At 44.0% G+C, this 26,244-nt stretch overlaps 1 protein-coding gene across 1 annotated transcript; it reads right to left on the bottom strand.

Annotated features, from left to right (window-relative positions):
• Nucleotides 1-4,021: 4,021 nt before the first annotated feature.
• On the bottom strand, nt 4,022-25,134 carry tbc1d16 (TBC1 domain family, member 16). The gene is made up of 13 exons (XM_035181371.2): nt 24,890-25,134; nt 20,497-20,709; nt 19,667-19,829; nt 18,926-19,234; nt 14,398-14,592; nt 14,008-14,155; nt 13,702-13,866; nt 12,559-12,707; nt 10,199-10,333; nt 9,079-9,265; nt 8,031-8,210; nt 7,248-7,394; nt 4,022-6,599 (listed from the first exon to the last, which is right to left on the bottom strand). The coding sequence occupies exons 2-13, from the start codon at nt 20,675-20,677 to the stop codon at nt 6,300-6,302; spliced, it is 2,259 nt and encodes a 752-aa protein (XP_035037262.1). The 5' UTR covers nt 20,678-20,709; nt 24,890-25,134; the 3' UTR covers nt 4,022-6,299.
• Between the last annotated feature and the right edge of the window lie 1,110 nt (nt 25,135-26,244).

Raw genomic sequence — 26,244 nt, forward strand, 5'->3', positions numbered from 1 at the left:
CGTGTCTCCAGTTTGTATCACAGGCTTTCCACTGATATCTGATGCAACTCTGACGCACAACTCGACAATCTTCAGATCTTCATCCGCCGAGATTCGTCAGCAGCAGAGGTCCATTTTCAATTAGAGAGCTAAATTATGGAATGACTTTTGATTACTATTGCTCAGGGATCAATGCATGCGTATAAAATCAAACTTCCCCCCGACACACACTCACATTCGGGTGTTTATCCTTTATTTTGGATTGATAATAGTGTTGCTGTTTTTTGTTTTCGGCTATAGTTGTTATTTTTGTTGCCTCTCATGGGTATAGTCTTATTATTATCTGCATGTGATTATTGTCTAGCTTCATTAAATTATAAAAATACTTAGGTAGAGGCTTTTAAATAAGCCCACTGGGCTGCAGTGTATATTAGTATTTGTCATTTTTCTTTGTATGTTTTCGATGTCTTCTAAATAAATCTAATCTAAAACTTTAACTGGTGGAGTTTTCCTTACTGTGTAATGTAAACCATCGTACGAAATGGATTTTCATATATAACACTGATTTATCATTGCACTGTACATGACAAGAACTCCTCTGGGAAAATAAAATGTAAATTCTTTCTCAGAAATTTCCTGCCAGAACTTGCAAGGGGAAACATGGAAATCTGCATGCTGAATATGGCTTTCCATATTGTTGTATCAAACGCCTAAATCCAAACAGCAATGCATGCATGAAGCGGTCGTCTTATTCTCCCATTAGACGCTGATGGATCAGGCTGCTGACTGTACCCCTGGAAGGTCCATTAACACCTCCAGAGGGGAGACCCCAGCCCCCTCCATAAACAGCCCAGCCGGAGGTCCATCCTAATGGGCTAAAGCTCATTCCCAGCCTGGCCTGCTCCAGGTGTGGATGCCGAGCGCCGTAATTGAAAATTAGGGGGCAATAACCCGACGTTCGATGCAGGGCCTCACAACAGGCGAGTGGCGCAGGCCCCCACACTGTCGCTCAGTCAGAGGGGAAAGGAGAGAATTGTGGGGGAGGAGGAGGAGGAGCCGTAATCCAACGAGGGGAGCTAAGTGTTGGCTTATTTTTATAGGTGCTTTCTTGGAAGCAATGACATGTACACGGCACCTGCAAAGGCTGAAAGAGCAGAGAAAGGGTATCTCGCCACAAAGAGCCTCCAAGTGCTTTGCCTAGGCAACTGATAGCGTGCGTGTGGCGCATGTGATACCGTCGTTAGTGAGGACAACAGTTCGGGTGTATCATTCCACACACTCGTTTTTGACTCACGGCTCTTATCAATCCTAACGACGCACTAAAAGTCGTCTAATCTAATGCTGCGTGGAAATAAGCAAAGTGCCTCCAACGAGCACCGCGGCCGTCAGGTAGACTTTACAGCGGCATGATACCGTTTTTATGACGCCAGCTGTCCGTACTGCCCCCCACACTTACAGTCATTCTTTTAATCTGTGGATAAAAACTCTATTAGTCACTCAAGGAGGCCACGGATTTGAGTAACGAGAAGTGGCATTTTATTCATTTATGTATTTATTGTCATTTTCCCTCCATCTTGTTTTTCGGCCATAGAAATGCATTAGCCCGGAGAGAGGCTATCAATCAGGGGCTAATGGGTTGTAATTGCAGGGAGGCCCGGCCCCCACATCAGAGGCAACAGGGTCTCTGGATGGCGGAATAATCACGCGTACAGTAGAGAATTGCTTGCAATGGATTGGGTCCCTGGGGTAAAGGTTGAGGTAATTTCCAACTCATTTTCCTTTTGAAACCCATTATACTCATCCCGGTGATGTCTTGCATTAATCATCGTGGTAATATAGTGAGTGGTTAAAACAGAGAGACAAGGAGGAGAGAAAGGGGGTTTAGGGCCATGAAACCACTACTTAGTCACTGGATGCTGTGGAAGTGCGTCGACCGTGGCCCAAAACATACATTCAGGATCTTCTCTGGACTTCAAGACAAACAGGGTTTGAGGTATTGTTTTCCTAAAACAACTCTCAAGTAAATCTGAATACCTGCGCTGCCGGAGCAATATTCCTCAAAGACCACTCACAGCCCTAAGTCTTTCCTTTTCATTTTCGAGGAAACAGCCACCTGACTGTGGTGTCTGATGCTATCTCCACAGCTGGCCGTGTCAGGCGGTTGAGCCGTCGCCGTCGCACACACACACACACACACACACACACACACACACACACACACACACACACACACGCACACCCTCAAACAGCCACAACAAGTAGCAGAGGCTGATAAGACTGCCAGATCGTTTAGGGTTAAACTCTGGGAAACGCATCGTCTGCCTCCGCTGCCTTTTCTCATGGGAGGCCTCGTATTGTTTGTCAGAGAGCTGCAGAGGAAATCCCCCGTGTGCCAGAATTCACACCTCGTCTTTTTCATCTTTGCAGAGTTTAAAGGCAGCACACTTAAAAACAACATCATTTTTTATAGCTGTTCGGGGGAACGTAGGAGTCTTTGTGCTTTGGCGTGGAAGGACGACAGCCCGTCAGGTGTAATTCTGATGTTAAGAGATAAAAGCATTACACGTAACTGCAAATTTATTAAACGGTTTTATGGGAGACCCTGCCTCTTGCCTAGATTCAGCTGATATTGGCTCCAGAAAGCCCTGCAACCCCCAAAAGGAAAAGCGGTCTGCACAGTGGCTGACAAAATCTAGAAAAGGCCAACAAATGAGCCGCTTTGCAAGGGAAACCAATATTTCTCCACAAGCAGAGATAACTGCAGCTGCAGACAGAAACGCCACTGAAACGTTATCAACTATATTTGATCAGCACTGCAGCAGTTTGAAAGATGAATCACGACGGACTGCAGAGGAGACTTTACAAAGGACCACAGCTTATATCCCAGTTTCGCCTTAGAGATCAGAGGCAGGCATAGAAATTGAGCTGAATAAAGATTGAAAATAAAAAATAAAGCCCTATGTGCTCTATATGAGGTTATTTAAGGTTTTCCACAATCTGCAGTGCCTGTGCGTGCTCTGGTAATTTGTCTCCTCTTGTTTCAAATGAAAAAACACAAGCTTAATTGTTGGATTTTTTTCTACTTAGTTAAATCTTCTTGCCAGCTGATGCGGAGCTAGTCTGGTTAATTAATTAGCACAGCGGTGTTCTCTTCTCTCGCGCCCAGTTATTGATGTGAGGGCTGCTGGAAGAACAAGTAAAACATTGAAGAAAGTTAAATACAAAAATATGTTTATAACACTGTTTGTTTTTCCCACACTGCTACAGAGTCATTGCACTGATTTTTATGATTCTTCTCCACAAAAGCAACTGTTTTGTCGTTTTACAATTTAACATGATCCAGTATTTGTGGCTTCTGTGGCCGCTCTTCACCACAGGTTGAGTTGTCCTGCATTTAAATGAGGCCCATTTTCTCTTAATGGACAGATTATGAGAAAATGGGCCGGGGCAAACCAGTAAGAGGCCCCCCGCTCCTCTCATATGGGACCCCCGGAGGGACAAAGGAACAAAATGACCTTGAATAATATAACCTCTTCATTTTTATCATTTTACATGTATTTATGGTAATCGTGCATCTTTTTGTGCTATTATTTTGTGTCTTTTTGTTGTGTTTTTCTAAGAAGATATTGTCTTTATTGAGTCTGTGCTTGAGTGAATTTTCCTCTAAAAGTTTGTAAATGAATGTATCAAGAAATAAAAGGTTTTAACATTAAAGTAATATCAATAGTAATATTTAAAAAATATGATGAAATAAAGATATATAATGTATGGGATGGACACAATGATCCCTTGAGTATTAATTTTATTACTGTATGGATGTCAGAAGATCTATTTTATCTTTTATAAGATTAGAAAATGTCTTTCATCATTTAGATTTTTTTTAAAACATATACCTCTGGATAATATATCATTATTTCTCCATCACTGAATTTACGATATATGATCATGTATTTCATAAGCTCGTATATAATAAAGTTGATGCATATATTGTTGTTACATGTTGTTTGTTATGTATGTTCCAAAAATACAATGAATACATAGACTTGATCCAATTACTTCAGCAGTGTTTAATGAGAAAAGTATTGGTGAAAACATTTTCTACCAATGTTTCATGAAAGTATGATTGTATTTTGTATTTTTAATGAGAACATGAGTTCAGACATATCAGCATATCTTGGAGCTCAACAGCAACATTGTACATTCAGTAGTGACTGGTTTACAACCCCTTTAAATGGGAGTCGTTGATAATTAAGCATGTGACTTACAGTGCCTGTGCAGACAGTGCGATTTCTATGAAGACTTCAATCAAATTCATGAGATCATAGAGGCGTATACACACACACACACACACACACACACACACACACACACTGATGGAGAGATAGAGAGAGAGAGGGACTTTGATTATCCCATCGTACATCTCCGACTATGCTCATTTCAATGCAGCCGCCCAATCTTCAAAACTCTGCGGGCATTTCCAATGAGCAGCTGCACGCGATAAGTAATAGGAAAAAGGAGCAGTTATGAATGTCATTTGCAGCGACTGCTTGCTGAGTGAGAGTGGAAGAGACAAAAAAAATAGAGAGAGTGAGACAGAGGGGTGGAGGGAGGCTGATTGAAGGTCCTAATGTTTCATTTTAACACCAATTTCAAGATGTCTTTGTCCCCAGGACTCAGAAGCTCCCAGGGGCGAAAGCCTCCAGGTGCCATCTTTACATCTGGGAATTGCAAATCACAGAAGCAAGATGCAGATCACTATTCATCTTTGTACGAGGCCTAAATCGTCCCTTTTCTCTCCATCTCTCTCGAGTGTTGTTTTCTCTAAGGAGTCCAAAGAGCCAACTTTTTCTTTCTTCTTTACTCTGCCTACTTCTCCCCATGACGACTGCTATAATTAAAGAGACTGGTCAGAGGGGGAGGCCTTCTACGGCTGTTCTCCGACTCATTACCAGATGTTTAGAGGTCACATCAGTTTCTATACACACACACACACACACACACACATACAGAAGAGTTTCACGCTTCTCTATTTGAGTGAGAAGAAGCAAAAACACGTTACATTCCGGTGGACTGATTCTTAGTGTTGATAGTGTCATTCATTTTCAGGTGAGAGTGGAGATGATGCAGGAGGGAAAAAAGAAACAGATTTTTCACAACCCTGCCTAAACATGGTTCAACGTAGACGACAAAACTTCAAGTAAAACAGGAGGCCATCAATTTCTCCGTCAAGATAAAACATGATCTATGCTCGCTGCGGCAGACAGTGCTGTCGTATCCGTCCAATCCTGTGACAGGAAAGTCATTTTATATCTTACGATGCTTTACGTGTAAATGGTGAAGCTCCTATTGCACGACAGGTAACATGAACATCTGCGTCAGAGTTTATCAGAAGGAAACATACGGCTAGCTTCCTCCCGTTTGTCAGAAAACAAAAGATGAGAATGTTCCCAACCACAATCGGATGAGGAAATATGCAGAGCCCTATCACGACATGAGTGTTTGTCGTGTAAACAAATCTCTGTTTGGGGCTTATGTGTTTTTAAAAAAAAACATACAGTGCCCTCTATATAGAAATTATCTTTCATGCAAGGATATAATATTGCTAAATATTTTTGTTACTGTCGATATAAACGCAAACATTCACTTGTTGGAAAATAAAAATAAAACAAAACTTAAATGTTCCAGTAATTTGTCATTAATCCTATTTCTGGGTTAACATTTCTTTGTCAACACCAAGGGTTTGTATTTCATGTTAAAAATGTCCTGTTCTGACCGACTGGAGATGTGCACATAATATGATTCAATATTCACACAAATATTCCTTTGTGAGAACACAGCAACATTTTCAATACTTCAAGTTCAAGTCCTGTGAATGAATCTCCAGTTTGGTTTGACCCGTGGTCAGAGTCAGAGAGAAATCGGGCCGGTTGCCTCAGACCCTTGTGTGACCCACTGCCCACAAAGCCCATGGAAGTTTGCCAGACCAGCAGCAGTCGAAAACCTGAAGTAGCTCCAGACCAACATAGTGGCTGGTGATTGTCCATCCTGCTCCCAGGGGAAAGCAGCCCCTTGACCTCCAGCCGGTCGAACAGCGAACCACCCTCATCGCATATTCAGTCAACGTTTGAAATAACATTCTGGTAAGGCATTGCTCCACAATGCACCACAGGAAAGGATCAAGTGACAAAAAAGTCCACATTACGATAGTGGAACAAGTAGCTGGGACTGTGGAGAGAGAGGAGTCAGAGGTCAGCAAATAGTTCAGGAATCCAGAGGATGGATCCAAAACTCGGCTGCACTAACTCCCCATAACCTCCGCCTCAGGACTGTTTCCGGAAAGTGAAAATCTCCCGGGTTTTGGATCCTCTCTTGCCCTCCGCTGGAGGCGTGGGGGTGGGGTTTGGAGAAGGTGAGGGTGTAGATGACGGGGAGGGTGAGGAGGGCTGTGGGGTGGACGTGCCTCCATAGGGGCAGCTCTGTGAGTCTGGGTGTTCACCCGAACACTCCACAGTGGGGATGTAGCGGCTGTCCCACATCCCCGGGCCACATAGTTTACAAAGGTCGTGAAGGCTGCATGGGATCCTGGGTAGGAGGCGGAACTGGTAGAGGAGGCTGCGGGCCTGGGAGAGTGGGGCGAGAGAGGGCAGCATTAACTAAAATAGCTAAATGTAGAAGAGTGAAGAAACAGACAAACACAAAACAGTGGCACATATCAGACCTAGTGGATTGAAACATTGAAATACAGCCTTGACTTCCAGCTAAATCAAAAAACTGCTGTCAAGGTTGCAGTTGCGCTATTTTACCTAGAGCTAAGAAGCTGCCCCGCCTGCTCTCGGAAAGGCTGGATGCAAAATCTCGGGCAACAACAAAAAGGAGTTGTGTGTTCTGCATGCTAACATGAACTCACTGCCTGTGGTTGCAGCAGTGCTAACACAGCATCCATAAACATGAGGGCGAAGGCACAGACACAATAGCAGAGATGCAGATCATAAATCCTCTGCATGGTCTGGCAGCAGACCAGTCAGCAGCTCACGGCCTCTGCGGGCAGGTTACAGTGCATCAGAGCTGCTCTGCTGCAGCATTGGACCTGATGCAAACATGACAGCGTCTAGTACAGCATGAAAATAACATGAAATAACATAACACAGATTATTCTAATACTTTATGTATGGGTACTCGTGTACTTTCGGTCTACAGAGGTGCAAAATAAATAATTAAACACGCTCTGATGTCGGGACATGACTGAGGGTAAAAAAGTAGTAAGTAACCTTTCTTAGCACCAGTTCTCCATTCATGTGCATGGAGAGGTTGCTGAAGTGGAGCAGCATTTGGTCAGTGGCAAGCTGCTGCTCGGTCACATCCTCCCCATAGAGAACAATGATGGCCACACACAGGAACAAGTGGAAATAGTCCGTCTGTTAAGAGAAGGAAAGAGGGCGATGAAGAGATCTACACTTAGAGTCCATTGAGAACATGATCTCAGACCTCTGTCCTTAATGCACATATATACATATATTCACCTGAAAAACATAGATTTAATACAATAGGACGCAATAAAAAAATAGGTAAAGACGATAATCATATTTGAAATCATACAATAATAATAAAAATACACCGAAAAGTAACAGTAATTAGAGAGAGAGCAGAGAGTCTGAACAGATGGCAGTGATATTTGACCTCAGCAAGGAGAGGTGTTAAACTCTGTGTCCTGAGAGTGAACACGACACAGTTACGAGTTCACTGGATGAAACATGTACTGCATCAGTGTGAGGTTGAAAAGTCACTGGATTCTAATGAATTTTATAAATCTTATCACTGTTGAATTAAAAGAGGTAATAAAAGGCATTAAGCAGGATTACAAATCATTTGTAGTGACACAAGAATAACATTAGCTCTTTCTGATCTAACAATTCGTTTTTGTTTGTGTCCTGATAAAATCCTCACATGCCTGTAGTGAAACCAAACACTGCCAAACGCCCACTCACATATGCAAAGTGTTTTTTTCTTACGAACTGGTGTATGCAAAGGAGCGGTGCAGACTTTGCCCTGACCTGGTAGTGTGCCCAGCAGGCCTCCCACATGCGCAGAGCCTCGGTGTCGGGGAACTCTCGCTTGAAGCAGAGCAGGATCCAGCGGTGGCAGAAGAGCAGCTGGAGGCCGTCCTCCCCGAGCCTGGTCAGGTGCTGGTGGAAGTGGGGCAGCATGAGGCGCAGCAGCTCCCGCAGGTACATCTGCAGGCAGGTCAGGATCAGTACCCACCATGTTACAAACGTTAGTCATAAGGACATGGCTGCATGTGTTTCTCTTTATACGTGTGTGTCCACTAGGAAGCAGAGTCACATTTAACAAACCACTATGTCCAGAAACATTAAAAGAAATCAGGACTTAGAAATCAATCTCCCCCAGTGGCAGCGTAAATAAACTACTACATCTGTGAAACGAGCTTGAAATTAAAATTTTATGGAAAATGCCCAAAACCGCGACAAGATGGTCGACATAAATCTGAGTTCATTTCCTCATATACTTGCTTCTGGCAGCATTAGGCTGAAATGTACGCCCAAACTTTGAAAGAAAAAGAATTGAGAAAATTTCCAGACAGGATGTTGGATCCACCAATCGGCTTGCTCGATGCGAGCCTCTCCTCCTGTGACCCACTGTTCTCTGCTTAGCTTCTCACAGACATTTGGGTCATGCTTAAGTGAAGGATCATGTCATAAGTCAATTGTGCTTATAGTCTGGAGATTTCATAAAAAAGGGGCAGATATAATAATCATTTTCGTCGGTTGCACATATAAAAAAGGGACAGAATCTATTGTGCAAAGAATAAAGAATAAAGCTTAAGGCAAACATTTACACCCTCTTTCTCCGCATTGCACAGCGAGAGGTGGGTGTAACTGTCTGATTCTTGGTGTCAGAGGTTTATAGAAATGATTGGACGCACTCCACCCTCCAAATTCTGAAACCAGAAAGGTGTGAAGGGAGGGAGTTTCCAAAGCTGTTTGACCATCCCTCGTGTACTTCTGACTAAGTGTACTGGCCCCTTTATCTCCACGTCAGCACATTTCACCAAAACCAAAGACGCACACAGAAACGTCCTACCAGCTGCCTCTCCATGTCCTCATCCCGCGGGGAGCTGATGAAGATGGTGTTCTCCATGAGGCCGACAAAGCACCAGAAGGTGTCGCTTTCATCCTGGATCTCGGTGAGCAGCGGGGCCACCAGGTCAGACATGCCCTGGCAGTAGCCCATGTCTGGATTAAAGACTGCATAGTTGAGCAGAATCCGCCTGGGGCAAGAACAGCCACGGACATCTTAGTGCCGACGTTACATCTCTCAGCAGAAAACACACTGACATGACGGGGCAATAAAGCATCACATACATTTTGACTCTCCTTTATAGAAATGTTGACGACCCCACAGCTCAGCCAAACCACTGCAAAGTACGGTCCCACCCAAACACTCTGAATGATCCAGCATGTGTTTCAGCACTGCTGGTGATGCCCAGAAAAACATGACGAGCCCTGCTTAGGGGTTGCTATGCCAACTCCTCTGGTAACTAGGGAGATAATTAATGATCTCTCTTGTTCCTTTTTTTTTATATGGTTACTACTTTGAAGGAGACTTCCCTGGCAGTCCTCATGCATTAGCAAGTGTTGTATAAACAAAGTCAAAACCCAGAGGACGTTTCTATTGTTTAACTGAGACGTGAATAGATGTCATTTGGAAAAAGGACGAAGAGTTTTTGAGGAAGCGGACTTTGCAGTGGTTTTGAATTTGGAATATTGAAGATAGCATCAGGACAATAGATGTGAGATAACAGAGGAAGCATGAGTGCTTTGTATTTGGACATGTGGGGCACAGCTATCACCCCACCACAGACACAGAAGAAGACATATTACCTAGACAAATACAAGGAGCCTCGATGAGAGTCACTAAACTAATATGCCATTTAAATCCTCTTGCTCCTCGTTTAGAAAGCCATTAGCTCTGAGTATGCATCAAAAGTACTCAGACGGCTTAGTCAGAGTCAATAAAGCATGAAACTCATTTGTGGCTCCCCCAGAGTTTGAAATATGAAATGAATAGGTACGCCTGTGCACTGGACTGAGGAATTGGAATGATAAGGATGGTTTGAGAGAAGGTGAAAGGAGGAGAGGGCGAAAGAGATAGAGATCAGGAGTGGAGAGGGGGGTGGGGGGCAAAGAGAAGTGGGTCTAACCTCATGATCTCCACGTTGGGGTTATTCTCTCCTCTGAAGAAGTGGTTGCTGCGGTCTGTTCTCACTACATCTTTATCTACTGTGAACTGGACCTTTCTCCAGAACTCACTGTGCTCCTCTGGGCTCATGGACAGTCTGAGGAAAACACGCAGACACCGGGTAGAAAAGTTAGATAAAAAAGACACTGCAGCTGTTTTCTTAACTGGTGTCCAAAGTTAACTTGCTTAGAAAGTAAAGAGCGATAAAAGAAAGTTTTACAGCACAATCTCCAAGGAAATGCCTAATTAGGATTACAAACACTTTCAAATATTCTTTACCTTAAATGTTACTCTGGTGTAAAAACCTAATACCTTGCTAAAACAAACTGAAAAACACGGGGGTGGGCGAGCAGTAGTCTGAAGGGTTATTTCACCATCAAGCACTCCATTGAGGATAATACCACAACCATAAAACCCCCAACCATCCCTCTAAATGTTAGGGACTGTATTAGCAATGCACTCTGTGTATGGCACTAATGTACTCAAGTCCTAACAAGCAGAGGGGATTTAATTAACACTGTTTGTTTTCCATGTGGCCCCACCAGGAATAATGAGCGCACACCTGATGCAATGCCACGCAACTGTTTAGTTTCGGCACCGTGCGCTTGTGTCATTGGACGCTGCCCGGCCTCATTTCTATGGTTCTCTCTCTCTAGAGGATGCTGCTCTGGAGTTTGGTTTTCACCGCTCAGGTTGGTGTTAACATGGGAAAAATAAACAGGAACATTGTCAATTTTTAACTACCACTGGCCCTTACTAATATATACAGCATGGACTAATACTGCAAACCACAGCATTAGTATTCTGAGTTTGTTTGCGTTGTCCATCCGTAGAAATATTAACAAGGAAATAAAGATATAACGGCACAAAACCCAATCAATTGTAAAATGAAATGCATATAAAAGAAGCACCAGATCATCAATGTGACTGATGCCTCTTTAAGAGAAATGTTTCTGCTTGAGTTTAAAATGATCCCATTCATGATGCCGAATGAGATTTATTACGTTCGAGCTCAAAAATAAAAGACAGTCTGAACTAAACCTGTTAAGTAATTAGTCAAACTGCAGAAGATTAAGCAGAAAAACCCTGTTAGCGCCTACGGAGGCACGACTTCCTGCAGCGACCGCGGGCTCGGATCCGACTCTGTGTTGTGTTCAGATGTGAAGATCTTGGATATTTTAAGACTGTGAAATAAGCAATAATGAGAATAATCAGTTGTAATTTGTCTGAACAAACAGTGTGTCAAGGTGTATTTTAGGTCTTTGTCTCGTCTCCAAAAATCTTAACCAAAAATGGGGCTTTTTGGAATTTCACTCTCTAATACACCAGCAATTAAATGCAACAAATTCAGATTGTGTAGAGTTTGTTACAGGAAAACTAATAAATACACCTAAATAAACAAAAAGGAAAGATAATCTCATTTAAAACTCTGTCATTGAGAGTTTCTGTAGCATTTTTCCCACAATGACATTATCTTCACTATTCTTCTCTTTCACTTTTCCTCACTCTGTTCACTTTTTGCCTGCTGGTCTTTGTTACAGAGCTGCATTGCTTCCATTTCTAGCCGCTCAGTGATCAGAGCTGAGGGAGGGACAGGAGGTTAGGAGACGAGGAGGAAAACCACAGACATGTATCCTTACTCCTAATGATCAACCAGTGGCCCTGGAGGCTGCTCTAGTCAAGTGGTCTTTAAAGGAATCCATATCATAGTCAGAACAAGGGGCTGTAATTACCTGACTTTAATAAGACCTTCTCATGTACTCAAAATGTTAATAGGCCATACAGATGAAACGGGTCAAATTATCTTATTCATTTCAGACACAGCGGCAGAATGTGTTTGAATATGTGCGCGCTCACCCTTTTGATGGCTGGGCAGAGATAAATAAAGCCTTGTGGAAGTGCTGGTGTGGGTGACGTGTGTGCATGTGCGTACCAGAGCGGCGTTTGATGAGAGAGTATGATCTGATAAGCACTGACATGTTTTTTCTCCAGAGACCTTTTATTTCACACCCGGCACCTCCCCTTAACACCTCCCTGATTGTGCCTATTGATTGCTCAGCGGCTCCGATGAAAAAGCCACAATGGACTCACATATGGTTTAATGTTTGACTGACTGAGCATTTGGCAGCCGATACTGCAGCCATGTGACAGTTTATCTGCCGCTTCACGTGTCAAAATACTGCTGCGTCTCGGTCGGACGCTTTAACATAAATTGATTTCCATAACGTCAAATAAACCCTTGGAATGCCTTGATGCATTTCATTTTTGTGGCACAGATCACTGGCAGCCATATTTCTACACTGCATACACACACTTCCCCACCTCCTCTGCTGGATGTCATGAGAGTGGGTGCGTTTCTGCAGTCTCCAAGCCTCCCTCTCCTGGGAGGTTGAGTCGTAGCTGTAGTAGTGCAGCAGGAAGGGCCACACCTCGCCACGGATGGATGGGTCAATACCACCGAAGAAGATGGCCTGGTGAGGAGTGGGAGGTGAACAAACACGGTGAGCAAAAAAGGGAGTGTTCTCAAAAACCCAGCAGGCAAACAGGGGTCACACAGTGGGGATCACTTCAAAAGGATGACAGGGAACATGCAAACAAGACAAGCACATATGAGACGTAGATAATGCCACATGCACTCAGCTGTCATCACACCAAGGTACAGTACAGCTGCTTTTGCACTTTCCCCCCCAGTAAAAACTCCAGATAATGTCCGAATGAGCCCATGAGAGAACACAGCAGGAGATTCTGTGAAGGATTCACTGAAAGCATGTGGTGGGCGTGTGCAGAAATAATGATGCAGATGAGCTTTTGGTGATAAGGGCCGACGCCGGCGTAGATGTGCTGTAAACAAAAACAGATTAATTTGTTCTGCCTGCTGCGCCACCCATCACCTGAACGCTCCGGAGATTTCAGTGTTGTTGTGAACGCGTCTGACCAGATTATCTCCTGCTGTGTTGGTCATATGTGAAAGGCAAACTCCTGAGAATATCCAGACCCCATTGTGCATTCTCTGAGTTCACGTCTAAAAAACGGCTTAGATGAGTTCTGCAAAATGTTGCACAACTGAAACTTCCTGAAAAAACCACCGTCCAGCAGATACAGCAATGTTAGGTTTCTACACTTGTGTTTACTGAGGAAACGTCCTGGTCACAGACAAACTGCCACTGACTCATTTCAGTAAGATGGTGAATCTTCAGTAGAGTCAATTTCACAGAAGTGAAGTGACTCACAGGGAGGAATCGGCCGAGACCCACCCAGTCATTATTTACAGAATAGGGGAGCTGATTAAAACTGAAAGTTACCGACTGTGTAGTTGAATTTCAAAATGACTTTCAGAAAAAAGAAACAGAAAATGTGAAGCTTGACTGTGTGGTTAGCAGCAGTAGAAACAAATGTATTGGATGACTTGTTTATCTAATTGATCCCACAGCGTTTAAAAAAAGATGAATGTATGCACAGACATACCTTACGAAGCTTATACTCCTCCTCAACCTGTCCAGTGTGGTTGAGATGGCGTAGCCAGGTGGTGACGTCCAGCCGCCGGTAGAGCTTCTCCTCTGGGTGGCTCTCCGCTGACGGTAGCGTGGCCCTCTTGATGGAAAACTGCATGCAGGATTTCTCATTTGACACCTGAACGGTAGAGAGACAACCGACTTAAGAAGACAAAAAAAAAAATCACCTGGGTAAAATTTCTGGGCACAAAAACAAAAGGCTGAAAAATTCATTTGCTTCGCAATAAAAACTCTAAGCCATTTTGGATCATAACCCGACCTGGTCTTTGAGCTGAGTTTCCCTGCAGCACTTCCACTGTTGGAAGACCTCAGCCAGCTTGTCCAGGCCGGCGTGATGGAAGTGCAGGATCTTATATTGGCTCTCTCTGCTGGCGATCACCAGCTGGCCACTGGTACATGCCTCGTCACTGCAGCAACACAATGAAGAAAACAACAGAAAGACCCATCGAAGCAATATGTTATTAATGTATTAAAAGACACAGCCTGTATTTCTTACTTTATAATAATATCCTCCACTTATTTTCAAATTATCATCATAAACCAGACCGACACCGTCCCACACCCGGCAACACAGCGTGGAGCATTGCACAGTAGCGAGATGAGGTGACACCTCTTGACCTCCCTGTGACCTTTGGAAAACAGGACTGACCTGAAGAAGAGTCTCAGCGACCTCATGTGACCCAGGTCCACCCTGAAAACTCCGCACAACTGCTCCAGAGCCAGCACCTTCTGCTGCTCCTCCCAGCGCACGCCCTGCGACTGGCCACTGCTCTCCGACGGGGCATGGCTGTCCAGGCTGGAGGCCGAGCTGGCTGAGTTGGTCATGGCCTCCTCACACAGCTCTCTGGTAAAAAAATTAAAATAAAAGATGCACAAGTTTTCTGTGAATCAGGATCTCCGATTTTTGGGGGAATTTGAATGCGAACTGAGACATATTTTCCATGAATAGTTCAGACGCCGTTTATCCTCTCTGCACAAAAACCTCTCCTCTCTTGTGCCTCACAGTCAGATCCAGATCTATTCTTCTATGTGGGACATTAATAATAAATATCATGTAGACAGTAGCCAGCAGCATTTAGCCTGTGATAATTGTGCAGACATATAGGATTATCCCCAGCTCAGTTCTGCCTTGTTGTTTTGCGTCTCAATATGGTTCCTCCAATGGGCTGAGAATGGGAGGAATGCATGGAGGCTTCTGAGGACACACACACACACATAAGGAGATCTGCACACACACAAATCACACTGTCTGCCGTCCAATTTCCCCTGTCATTCCCCCATGGCCAGCATGTTGTTCCCGGCACCGAAACCTGAGCTGACGGTTCCTCTGCTGTAGGAGCAGAGACACACACACACAGACCCACACACACACACAATGCATATATGTACAGAAAACACACACACAACCCAGAAAAACAGACAAATCTACATGTGTGGCCAATACAAACACGCACCCTGCACCACCACAAACACACAGAAGCTCTTCAGTTATAAGAGACACTGACTGGCCTGTTTATGTCTCTCTCTCTTTACACACACAGACACAAGTGAACTGACCAGAGCTAATGACCATAATGCAAACACGTCTCAAGAGACACTAATGCTGAGAAACAGACCAACATATGAAATGCTCTGCACTGATATTTGAGATGTAGACGTCTAAATGAAGATTTGTTTACTACTTTCATTGAAATACACATTTGTAAAAAACTTAATTTAATTTGAATGTGTTGATATTGTCTCTAATTAAAGAAAATCCGTCTTCGTTCTGTAAATGATTGAATTTAAAAAGTACCCCTTTGTAAAAATTACACATCATTTTTTCATCTGGAAACTATCATAAATATACAGTTTTACAGGCAAACACAAGTGTCGTGTTGGTATTTTGGTTGAGACGAGGGAGGCAGGCCAGGTTTAATCTATTATACCACGAATCAATCATGTCTGGCTAATCATTTCCCTGTAAGCAGATGGGAAAATAACATGGCTGATCAATCCAAGCTGCACAGTTTCCTCTGCTATCTGGTGATTTACTGCTCTCTGTCTAATGTATCACGCCACAGACCAGACTGTGGAATAGGAGGAGACTGGGACAGAGGCACAGAGACCTCTGTTAAGGGAGTTAAGCAAAATGTGGAGCGGCTCTTTTAAAGGACTACCGTACTCACTTTTTCATGACTCCTATGACTGTCAAGCTCAGGGTGTTTAAAAGGCCTATTAGGCCATTTACAGCCGACGTTTCCTTCATTCTTCTTGCATGCTTCAAGTGCATATGCAACAACATTTTTCCCATTGAAATAAAAGGGAAAAAAAAAACTTGGAAATCTGTCAGAAAGCAAACGATTCTTGGCATTTAAGCATGGATCACCCGCTGTGCTGCATTCAAGCGGAAACTCAATGAATGATTAACAACGTCTGTCAGTGTCAACAGCCTGATTCTATCCATGTACTGTGGGCAGCAAATGGAGGCAGCAGCCACATCATAGACTGTACACAGAGTACATTATGTAAACAAGCCAGGCTCCTGTCCCACCAGGCCAGGGCTGGATCAAACTGCCCAGAGGCTCTTCATAACACCTCTCTCCACATAAAGCAGCCTCTACCCCAGGGGGAAGGTGCTGCCAGGTCATCCTGTGAACCAGGACCAAGTGCGACAGGCCTCTGGGGACACGCAGGCCCTTCGGCTAATCCCTGAAGGGAACAGAGAGACGAGGAAGGGCTTGGGTGAAGGGGGTTGAGCGGGCTCTGCTGGCACACACTGGAGAGTGGTCAGTACCGTTTGTATTCCTCGTGTAGTGTTCCAACTTCCAAAGAATCAAAATACTGTACAGGAAATCAGATGTACTCAATTCCAGAACTTTCTACATGTCAGGCTCATCTCTAGAAAGACGGCCAGGACCCTCAAACAGGATCTCATGATACATGTGAGGGGTTAGTTTCATTCAGATACAGGTGTATACAAAGCTAAAAAGTTTGAATTTTAATCACTTTTAGGTCTTTTTCTGTTCATCAGTGTCAAAATACGACATTAGATCTATCGTAATTAGACCCTGTAAAACAAAACCACAGTTCTGACGAATAATTTCAAGCTAAAAGTAAAGACAGCGAAGAAGAGTGGCATAATAAACTACTGTTGAACTTTTAAGAAACTCGTTAAGAAGCTTGACAGAGATTGCTGTGGATTTCTCTTTTTCGCTCCCTCTCCCACCCCCCCCCAGCCCCCTTTTCATCCGCTCTCGCACTCCCATACGCGGCTCTTTCTCTTTGAGTGATTCCAAGTGACATGTTTCCAGTTCCTGGCCCCTTAACAGTGTCAATTAAAGCAAGAGAGAGAGAAAGAGAGATTGAGTGGGTTCCAGGGTTTTGGCTGCTGCTCCGGTCTCTTCAGTCCTCTAATCCGGAGAGCTGACATTCAGCCCAGCACAACAACCCCGGGAGCACTGGGAATCAAAGGGCTTCACACAGACTTTAGGAAGGGAAGGGGAGGAGGGCAAGATATTTGAGAGGTGGGCAACACAGACAGAAACATTATTGAGAAAAACGGAGAGAATGAGCACGAGAGAAAAATGCAAAATGGAGAGAGGAAGGAGTGGACGGACGGAGGCCGAGGGAGAAACGGGGAGAAGAAGGGAAAAACTGGCAGAGAAGAGGATGGATACGAGTGCCAGAGAGCTGAAGAGAGGCACTAATAGTGAGTGAAGCACAGGGGAGAGGAGGAAGAGAAGGACAGAGTAAAGGTTAGAAGCTGTGAAGCTCAGAGCGTTGCCAAGTCACACACTGACTGCACTTACAGCAGGCTGGGGTCTGAGAGTGGTTAAACACACACTCACTCACTCTCTCACTCTCTCACTCTCTCTCTCTCTCTCTCTCTGTGTGCTCGACACAGACTCACACATTCTGGGCAACATGTCAGGCCGAATAGCTGCGTGAGGAAACGACCAAGGAGGGAATCATTAAGTCAAAGGGCTGCGAGGTCCGTGCTGCAGCACAGTCACTGTCCAGATGGCTCCCTTGATTAGAGAACGCTCTCTGGAAGTGCTGAGGTCTTGGGTTTGTAGGATTTGGGGACTTATTTTGTTCCCTCTGCGTCATTATAAAACACTTGGATTGAAATCTGCTTCAAATGAAGTGAACCCACTTTGAAGTCATGTTACAGCCACTACTGAAGTCATCTACCTGCTCCTCACATAGTGCAGGAAGCCACCATGCGGCCAAAGAGTGTAAATGATTCCTCATGAAATCAATTCTTTTCTTTTTGGCTCCACCTTGTGGCAGGTTAAAGTAATAGATACAACACTAGATAATTAACATGGTCACTTGTGTAACAAAGAACATTCTGGGTTAGTGTGCAACGAGAGACTATTAAAACATGTTATTAACAATTTCTCAGATGAAAACTAGATTATTATTATAACAACTCAGTCAGTAAGTCAGTGATGGGGCGTAACAAAGTACATTCACTTTGTTACTGTGCTTTAGTACATTTTTCATGTGTACTTCACTGTAGATTTATTTCCAGGTACTTTTCTCCATAATTTACACAACCTATATCTACTCCACAGGATTATTACAACGCACTGTGTTACATTTTCACATTATTTTTTATATTTTTTAAAGTAATAATTAACAAGAGTGGAATTGGTCCACTGATCCAATCAGAGCGGGCAGGTAATATTAGACCCTGCCATCATCATTGCTGGTGAAGAAATACATTAAATGGATTTGGAAGAGGCCCCCGCCATGAATTAAAGCTTGGTAATTCTGGAAAAAGCACGAGCAGGCTACAATTTGAAAATATGCATCCCATCGGCGCTCTCTTCAAAGCTACAGGCCCAAAACACATGAACGTGCACTGCCTGACAACTGCTAGAGGTCGACTTTTCTGTGACTCGCTCCCTAACTTTTGACTATTGTTTCTGCTACAGCAGTATACGTCTATCTGGCTGTACATCTTACTGAATGTAAACTAAATTGGTATTTTTTCCTCTATAGACAATTAAACAAGTTATTTGATAACTTGTTTGAACAGAATTCCCCAGGAGAACCTCAAAAACCTCCCAACTGCATCATTTCATCTGACTATTTTTTAATGAATGTTTTTTGTTGCTGAATGATAAGGAATGAACTAATCTCTGCTGTGTATGAACAATATGGATCATTTCAACCCTTTCACTGACCTGGTTTCATTGTCCAGGAACACGGAGCCGCTGCTTTCGCAGAGGGCCTCACTGACGGGGGACAAGCAGAAGGGGGAGGAGAAGGTATCAGAGTCCGAACCCATGGTGCTGTCCCTGCTCACTTCGTCCGACAGCTCGCAGGAACCCTCGTCCCCCTCCTCCACAGCCAAGGGCAGCTGGTGCGGGTGTGAGGAGGCGTCCACTCCGGCTTCCACCACCAGGCTGTGGCTCTCTGTGGAGGTGCTGCTGATAATATTCCTCTCTTCCTCCTCATCTTCCTCCTGCGCTGCTGGAGGACGGGAGTGGGGTCTGGAGGGGATGGTTGGTTTAAAACACATCACTATCATGAATAATACTGATATAAATTTCATTATAGTGAAGCTTTCCCTGAAACTCCACTGATAACTTGCTTGAAGACATACTGAGGAATCTACTTGATATGGATCATTTTACAAAATGAACATAATATAATTTTTTGACTGCTTGAACATCATAGAAAACAAATTTCTTTCTTATTACTCTGAGACTATTTTAGTACATTGATTGCTGAAAATGAATTCACACTTAAGAACCAGACAGAGATCTCCGCTTCTAAATATTAATAAGGATCATCATCATGATCAAAACTGAGGGAGATTGTTTCTGAATGATTTTCTGTGTTTTAACTTTCAAACTCAATTTAGAACTTATAATAATCTGTTTAAATGGACCAGAGACATTTTAAGTAACGACATCCCCCACCGTCGGCCTCGGCGGCGTGCGTTCCTGCGTACAGGCGAGCTCTCGGGCGTGATGTAGCGCAGCGCCTCCTCATCTTGCTTCTGGATGCGTGAGTTGGGCACCCAGGTCAGAATCAGAGTGGTGCCCAGAATCTCATCCTTCTCCACGTGGACACACAGGTAGCCTGCAGGGGGCAACATAAACAAGCATTACCTGAGGAGGAGGAGTTCTGCTGGGATTAGTCAGGTCACATGAGAGGAGAGGACAACAGTTTTTGTAATTAGCAGGCAAACATGAAACCCAAGAAGAGATAAGCACACAGTGAGATGACGACAGGGAGGGAAACCTGAGGGGCGAGTAACAACCTTAAAATACACCCACACTCAGACAGAAGGAGAATCACAGGAGGTAAGGAATGGGAATGTGAGGAAATGCTGTTAGTTGTCATACTGTTGAGGGTAAAAAAAAATCGTACATCCTTCACATGCACAAATGAGAAAAACAAACCAGGTTAAAATAATTTCACTCTGTGTTACAGAAGCGTAAGTCGAAGGAGAAATATTGCATGTTTACAGCGGCAGCACATAGTGGCCGAAGTATGTGAAAATAAAAGCCTGAATGATGCTGACAGCTGTAAACATCCTTTTTCAATCTTATCTATGAGGGAGCTTAAATTAGATTATGGGAAAAATAAGATTCTAGTGTATATTTGTAGATTATGCCCTGCAGTGTAACTTGTCGTCTCCTGTTTTGTCCAGTTCTCATGTTCCTTGTGGCCTGAATCAGCAGCTGTGTTTATACCACAAAGAAAAACAGCTGGAAAGACCAGTTCAACATCACTCTGGCCTAACCTGGGTGGTGCTCAGCCAGGCCAGGCAGGGGCTCCGCAGGGTGCACACAAACATTATTTTTGGAGAAGATGATCTCGCCGTCCAGTCCCGAGCGTAGCGATGAGCCCCCGGCCCCGGGGTTGAAGGTCAGGAGGTCCGAGGCCTTGGAGGAGGCGCGCCGCAGGAGCCGACCCAGAGACATCTCCTCAGGCAGGGGGACACTGGGCCCATCCTCTGAATGTGGAGTAGGAGGTGGGAGTTTTGGGAAGAAGAGGAAGGGAGGACAGTGTTCAGGATGAAAATGTCATGGGAGAGATAAGGAGCAGGAAGAGAGGATGATATAAGAGAGAAAGAAAACATGAGTCAGATAAAAAAGACACTATAAGGCTGCACAGACCATCACCTACACTTCACCTCCTTTCTCACCTGTGTGCTTGAACTTACTGCAGTGTCCTTACCGCAGCGCTCAAGCCCCACAATCCCCTCTGCTCTGTACCTACATTCCCCTCTGCAACACCTGCACCACACTCACATTCACAAGTTCTGTGGATACTGTTCTAGTGTATAAACATGTCCCTCCTTTAGTACACAACACACACAAGCACACACACGTACCAGCTATGTAAATAAGGACTTGTGTAAAGCAAACACACTTGACTCCATCAGTGTGAAATTCCTCGCTGTTATCAGTAGCCAACAGATGTAGCCAACATCAGTGGTGAACTGGGATCAGCATGTCACACCACCAGTGTTTCACTCGTCTGAGACACACTTCACGTTGAGCAAAAAGTGAAGCAGCTCTCTGATGCTCAGCGTGCGGCTTTGAAGAGGCTTGGATGGGATCTTACCTTTCAGGCTCAAAGGACGCTAAAAGCAAATCTAATAAAACATCTTTTTTTTTTTTTTTGCTTCTGTCTGATTCCCTTTGAATACAGGAGAACCCATTGATTCATTTTCCCTCTCTTGTTTTGACATGTGCGTTTGTATCTCTGGACCTTCTCCATGTGTGTAACCTTGCTCTCATGTTGGCTGAACACTCTGTCACATACTCCCCATTCCGTCTGAGGAATGTTCCCTCCTCTTCCCCTCACAGGGCATGTTTACCTTTGCCTGATTAAGCAGGCACCCCACTTCCTGATGCCAGGGCCCAGACAGGAGGGCTGCTGGCACCAAGTGCAGGCAGGACCAAGGAGAGGGGACTTAGAGGTTGTCATCATTTGGCTTACACTTTGAAAAGTGTGACCGTGGATGTTGATTCTTTGGTCAGAGTTTTACACTTCATGCGTCACATGTAAAAGGGGGCTGGTGTTTTATTGCAGTTGCCAATCATCTTAACAAAAAATTATTATGATCCTCTTTCAATTAAAGTCTTGTTTAGTCTATAAAATATAAAAAATGAAAGATGGAGATACAGTTTGTTGTTCCGACTTGAGATGGCATTCACATGAATTTCCCCCAGTGGGAACTAATTGTTCCAGTTATTCCGACACCATATGGACGCACATTTAATCCAAATTCAATAATTGACTCTACAATAATCTGTTATTACATTAGACGGAACAGATTTGATACATTTTCAGACTTTTTCTTTTGGAAATAAGTCTAAAAACACCTAGTTATCTAAAACAGCAACATTAGACTGAACTACTGAATATTAGCAGCCACTGGGCTGTTTGCATATGCCAACTCCTTCAGTGCCACTCGACTGAACCACTTTAATAACCCAGGATGGACTGACACGGTGTCTCTTCCTTCCAGATACACACAAACTGAAAAATATGTCACCCAAGCATCAGGCTGGCATTTTCAATATGACACACAACTGATTCCAGTGGACTCACAACAACAATAACTGTGCTACTATCCAGCGGTTATTTTGGTCTGTATGTGATTAGAGGGTGAGCCGGGCCAGTTTGATATGGCTCCTTCATGCGGGCTGTTAGGGGACAGACTCCTGTCACTCCTTTCTCCTAGCTTCATCTTTTATGCTGTCAACACCTCAGTGTGCTCGCACACGGCCTCTCTTCTCTGACCTTTCGCTCTTTTATCAAACGGCTCACATCCTTTCGGCCTGAAACACCATCCTAAACTCTGTCTAATACCTGTGACCCACAGAAAACTCCACATTTTTCACAAACTTCTAACAAATCGCCTGCCAAAATGAAAGACCTTTAACAGGAACCTGAAACCTGCACCGTGGAATATTTGGCTCAAAGAATAGAAGCCACAAGCTACTAGGGTCTCAGCTTCTCACCTCTGGGCTACGTTAATTAAGTTGTCAGGTGACATTTGGATAGATGAGCCAATACAGACCCCCCACCCCCCCACTCCTTTTTATCTGCACTGTATACTAACAAGCCTGGGGCTTGAAGAGAGAACTGCCACAAAGAAGCATGAAAAACAAGGTTCTTGTGAACTCTGCACAATGAAACTTCATTTGTGACTCAGTGGGGTTGTGTGTACATATTTAAAGCGAAGCTAAAGCTACACATACATCTACATTACAAACTTTTGGTCAACGAAAAAGTATTTTTGGATTTGTGACGGATTTACACTCACACAACTTGTAAAACTTGTTGAGGAGAGCTCGGAGAGACATGAACAAATTCCAGGATCAGCCTGTCTATCCAGATCTGCTCCAAAACGTAATGGGACCTTCTTTGGGAAATGCATAGACTCTATATAAATATGAACAACATGAACATGGCTTCATTTCTGTGTAGTGGGAGGAAGTGGAGATGCATCGTCCATCCTTATACAGTCTGTGCTCTCAACCCACGACCAGTGTGTAGCACGTTCTACAAAAGGTACTGGGAACAGTACCTGACACATGAACCTTTAAACATTGTGTGCAAGTGTACCGAGGAGTACTGGTGCTGCTTTAAAAGCCAAGGGGTGTTCACACCAAATACAGTTTTAGTTTTTGGGGGGGTTTACTGTTTACCGCACAATAAACCGCATCTATTCACGGTATTATTTGTGTAAACAACCTCCCTTTGTGTCTGGAGTTGTTGCACAGCAAGTGTATGTCAGCTGGTAAGTAGTAAGAAATATGCTTGAGGCTATTTCAACATTAACAGCATAATAGAAACTGTATCCCAAAGAGAACTCTCAAGTTTGTGTTTTAATTATTAAATGCTCCACTCAAAAATAAATTTTAAAGCCATTATATCGTTTATATACCAGTATCTGTCTTGGCAACCTCCAGAGAAAGTGAAGGCCAAATTCTCTGACTTCATGTCTGAAAAGAGCTTAATAAACACAACCAATGAAAAACTTTGCTGGCGTACCTGTCGGTCACTAGCTAACCTGCCTGCTTGCGCGCACCTTGCCTGAGCTCTCACTGCGTATGACGGGAGTCTTCACACGCCATAGAGGCACACACCGCTGCAGCAGACACGATAGTTAGCGATGGAGTCATGAGAAGTCGATTTCTAAAGCCATTTTCAGACATGACCTGTTGTAAAGCCCGGAGAATTAGGTTCAGACTTTGCTTGTTACAAATGCACAATGCAGCGGGACGTTCACAACAGCATCATATATTTGTTGGACTCTCCTGACTTTCTACGGACTTTATACAAGGGGGCCAGGTGGAGAAAGTCTGCAGAAACTGCAGTGACTCTCACTTAGACATTTGCGTTCACGGGGGACAATAAGGGGGATCTGCGAAGGCCAGTGCACGTAGAAAGGAGCTTAATTCCCCAGGCATCATCCGGAGGTCCTGTCTCAAAGCATCTTTAATCACCACGTATGGCTGCAGAGGGCGCTGTTGCTCAAATAAAAAGTTACATAGGGTTGCTTTAAGGCTCGGAGCTTGACATTGATGCTAAAACAGATTGTATTAAACTCCAGCACACTGCACAGGAGGTTCATGTTTTTCTGCTTAGTCAGGGAATACTGAGAATACAGGTCAGCCCCAAACCTTCTTTACCCTCAGTAGTAACTGTAATAGTATCTGTAACTGTAGTAGTAACTGTAACCGTAAGGGCTGTGTAGCTGAGGCGTGCCGTGGTGTCTGGGGCTCCATCAGCTGTCTCCACACCGGCTCTGACAGTCAGCATCCGGCTGACAGCAGGATGACAGAGGGGAGGATGGGACCAGGCTTCTGCCACCTCAGCATTATTCACACACGGGCCCACGCTGATAACATTCGCCGTGGTGTTTGTGTCCGGAGCCCCGGGGACTCTCCCTGTACCATCCCGGACATGAATATTTCAGTCCGGCTGCCTCTGCCACCGAGCTCGGCCCACATCTCTCGCTAGTTAACACGTCCACGTTAACGCAGCAACTTTAAAGTTTGTTTTTAACCGGAGGAACGTGTCCTCCCTGCTGACGTGCACCTGTTCCAGCAGGAGGAATAAATGAAGAACAAGCGGCGGGTCGGAGCAACGGCACCGGGCGGCGGAGCGCTCACCTTCAGCCCCGCCGCAGGAGCTCACAGCCCGAGTCCGACATCCATGTCACCGGGGCGGGCAGGGACCGAGCAGCATGTACCGGTGTCGTCTCGCCTCCCTTCCCCCTGGATCCGGCTCAGGTGTCGGGTGCTGGAGTCCCGTTTGCACCCCTGTGTTTTCCGACAGTGACACCACACACACACACACATACATACACACGTATACACACACACAGACACACAATCACACACACACGCACACCCGACTGATGCCGTTACTCGAGCAAACACTACACTTCCGGTTTGAACCTTCAACGTAAAACCCACCCCCTTTCCCTCTTTCAAAGTTTTTCTTAATTGAATTTCACAATTTCACAAAAGACTTTTGAAATCATCTTTGTTGTCTTTAAAATCCTGAAAAACAAATACATTTATGCCTTCGGGTACATCTGTCTGTGTGTGTGAAATGTCCTTAAGCATTTGGAAAACACAAGAAATGTTAATCATTTTGTTTGAAAACACACTTATTTGTGTTGTGATGGAAATGAAACACCTTCTGAGACTTGAATGCACAAAACACACACATCAAGGACTGTGACTAGCACACACACACACAACCCACACACACTAATGGAAAACAATCCAAAACAAAATAAATCGTTACTTAATGCTGCTTTTAGTATTTTGCATGCTATATTTCTACATATTTTACACTCATATATATATAAATATATGTGATGGAGAGAGAAGCCTCCAACAATTTAATTGAACCGGAGTGTAACGACAATTAAAATCCTTGAATGATCATCATCTTACCGCGCCAGTGCCTTATCCATTCCAATTTAGTTTTTGACGTATACAATGTGCTTAAACACGGAACAATTTTTAAAATGTATTCAATGATGTTTTGCTCAAAGTTATAAAGCCGCCAGTAACCAAGGAAAGACTTAAATGTGCACCTTACTGAAGCAGATAATATAATTGGCCCCTTTAAGGCCCCTGATTTAGAAAAATCCCACATCTGCCACTGAATGAGCCACATATCAAAGTGGGTCATAATTTAAAGCACTTGGTAACACGAAATTATATTGAAAAGCAAAAAAATAAAACACACACACAAGCTGTATGTTAAGATCATTCCTTATTATAAATCCCGGTGTAGATGATTTTAAATAACTTGTGTCGTTTTAATTTGTAGGCTCAATGTGTCTTACTTCCTGCCATAACTCGGTTGTGTATGTCCAGCTTGATTCAGCAGGTCCAGACAGATCCCTCCTATTTCTCTGCTTCCGGAATGTCAAACGATTTTTTTTCCCTATCACACAAAAACCGGGAATATAAAGATTTCACATAGAAAACAACGAACTGTATAAATA

The sequence above is a fragment of the Hippoglossus stenolepis genome, chromosome 16, assembly GCF_022539355.2.
Source record: "Hippoglossus stenolepis isolate QCI-W04-F060 chromosome 16, HSTE1.2, whole genome shotgun sequence".
Lineage (NCBI taxonomy): Eukaryota > Metazoa > Chordata > Actinopteri > Pleuronectiformes > Pleuronectidae > Hippoglossus > Hippoglossus stenolepis.

Excerpts from the sequence above, each read along its gene's own strand:
- tbc1d16 (XM_035181371.2), bottom strand. The coding sequence starts at position 20,677 with ATGTCTCTGGGTCGGCTCCTGCGGCGCGCCTCCTCCAAGGCCTCGGAC. Across the intron at positions 14,593-18,925 it reads TTCCTGGACAATGAAACCAG|AGAGCTGTGTGAGGAGGCCA; the intron begins GTCAGTGAAAGG and ends TTTTTTTACCAG. Across the intron at positions 6,600-7,247 it reads GAGAACTGGTGCTAAGAAAG|GCCCGCAGCCTCCTCTACCA; the intron begins GTTACTTACTAC and ends CCACTCTCCCAG.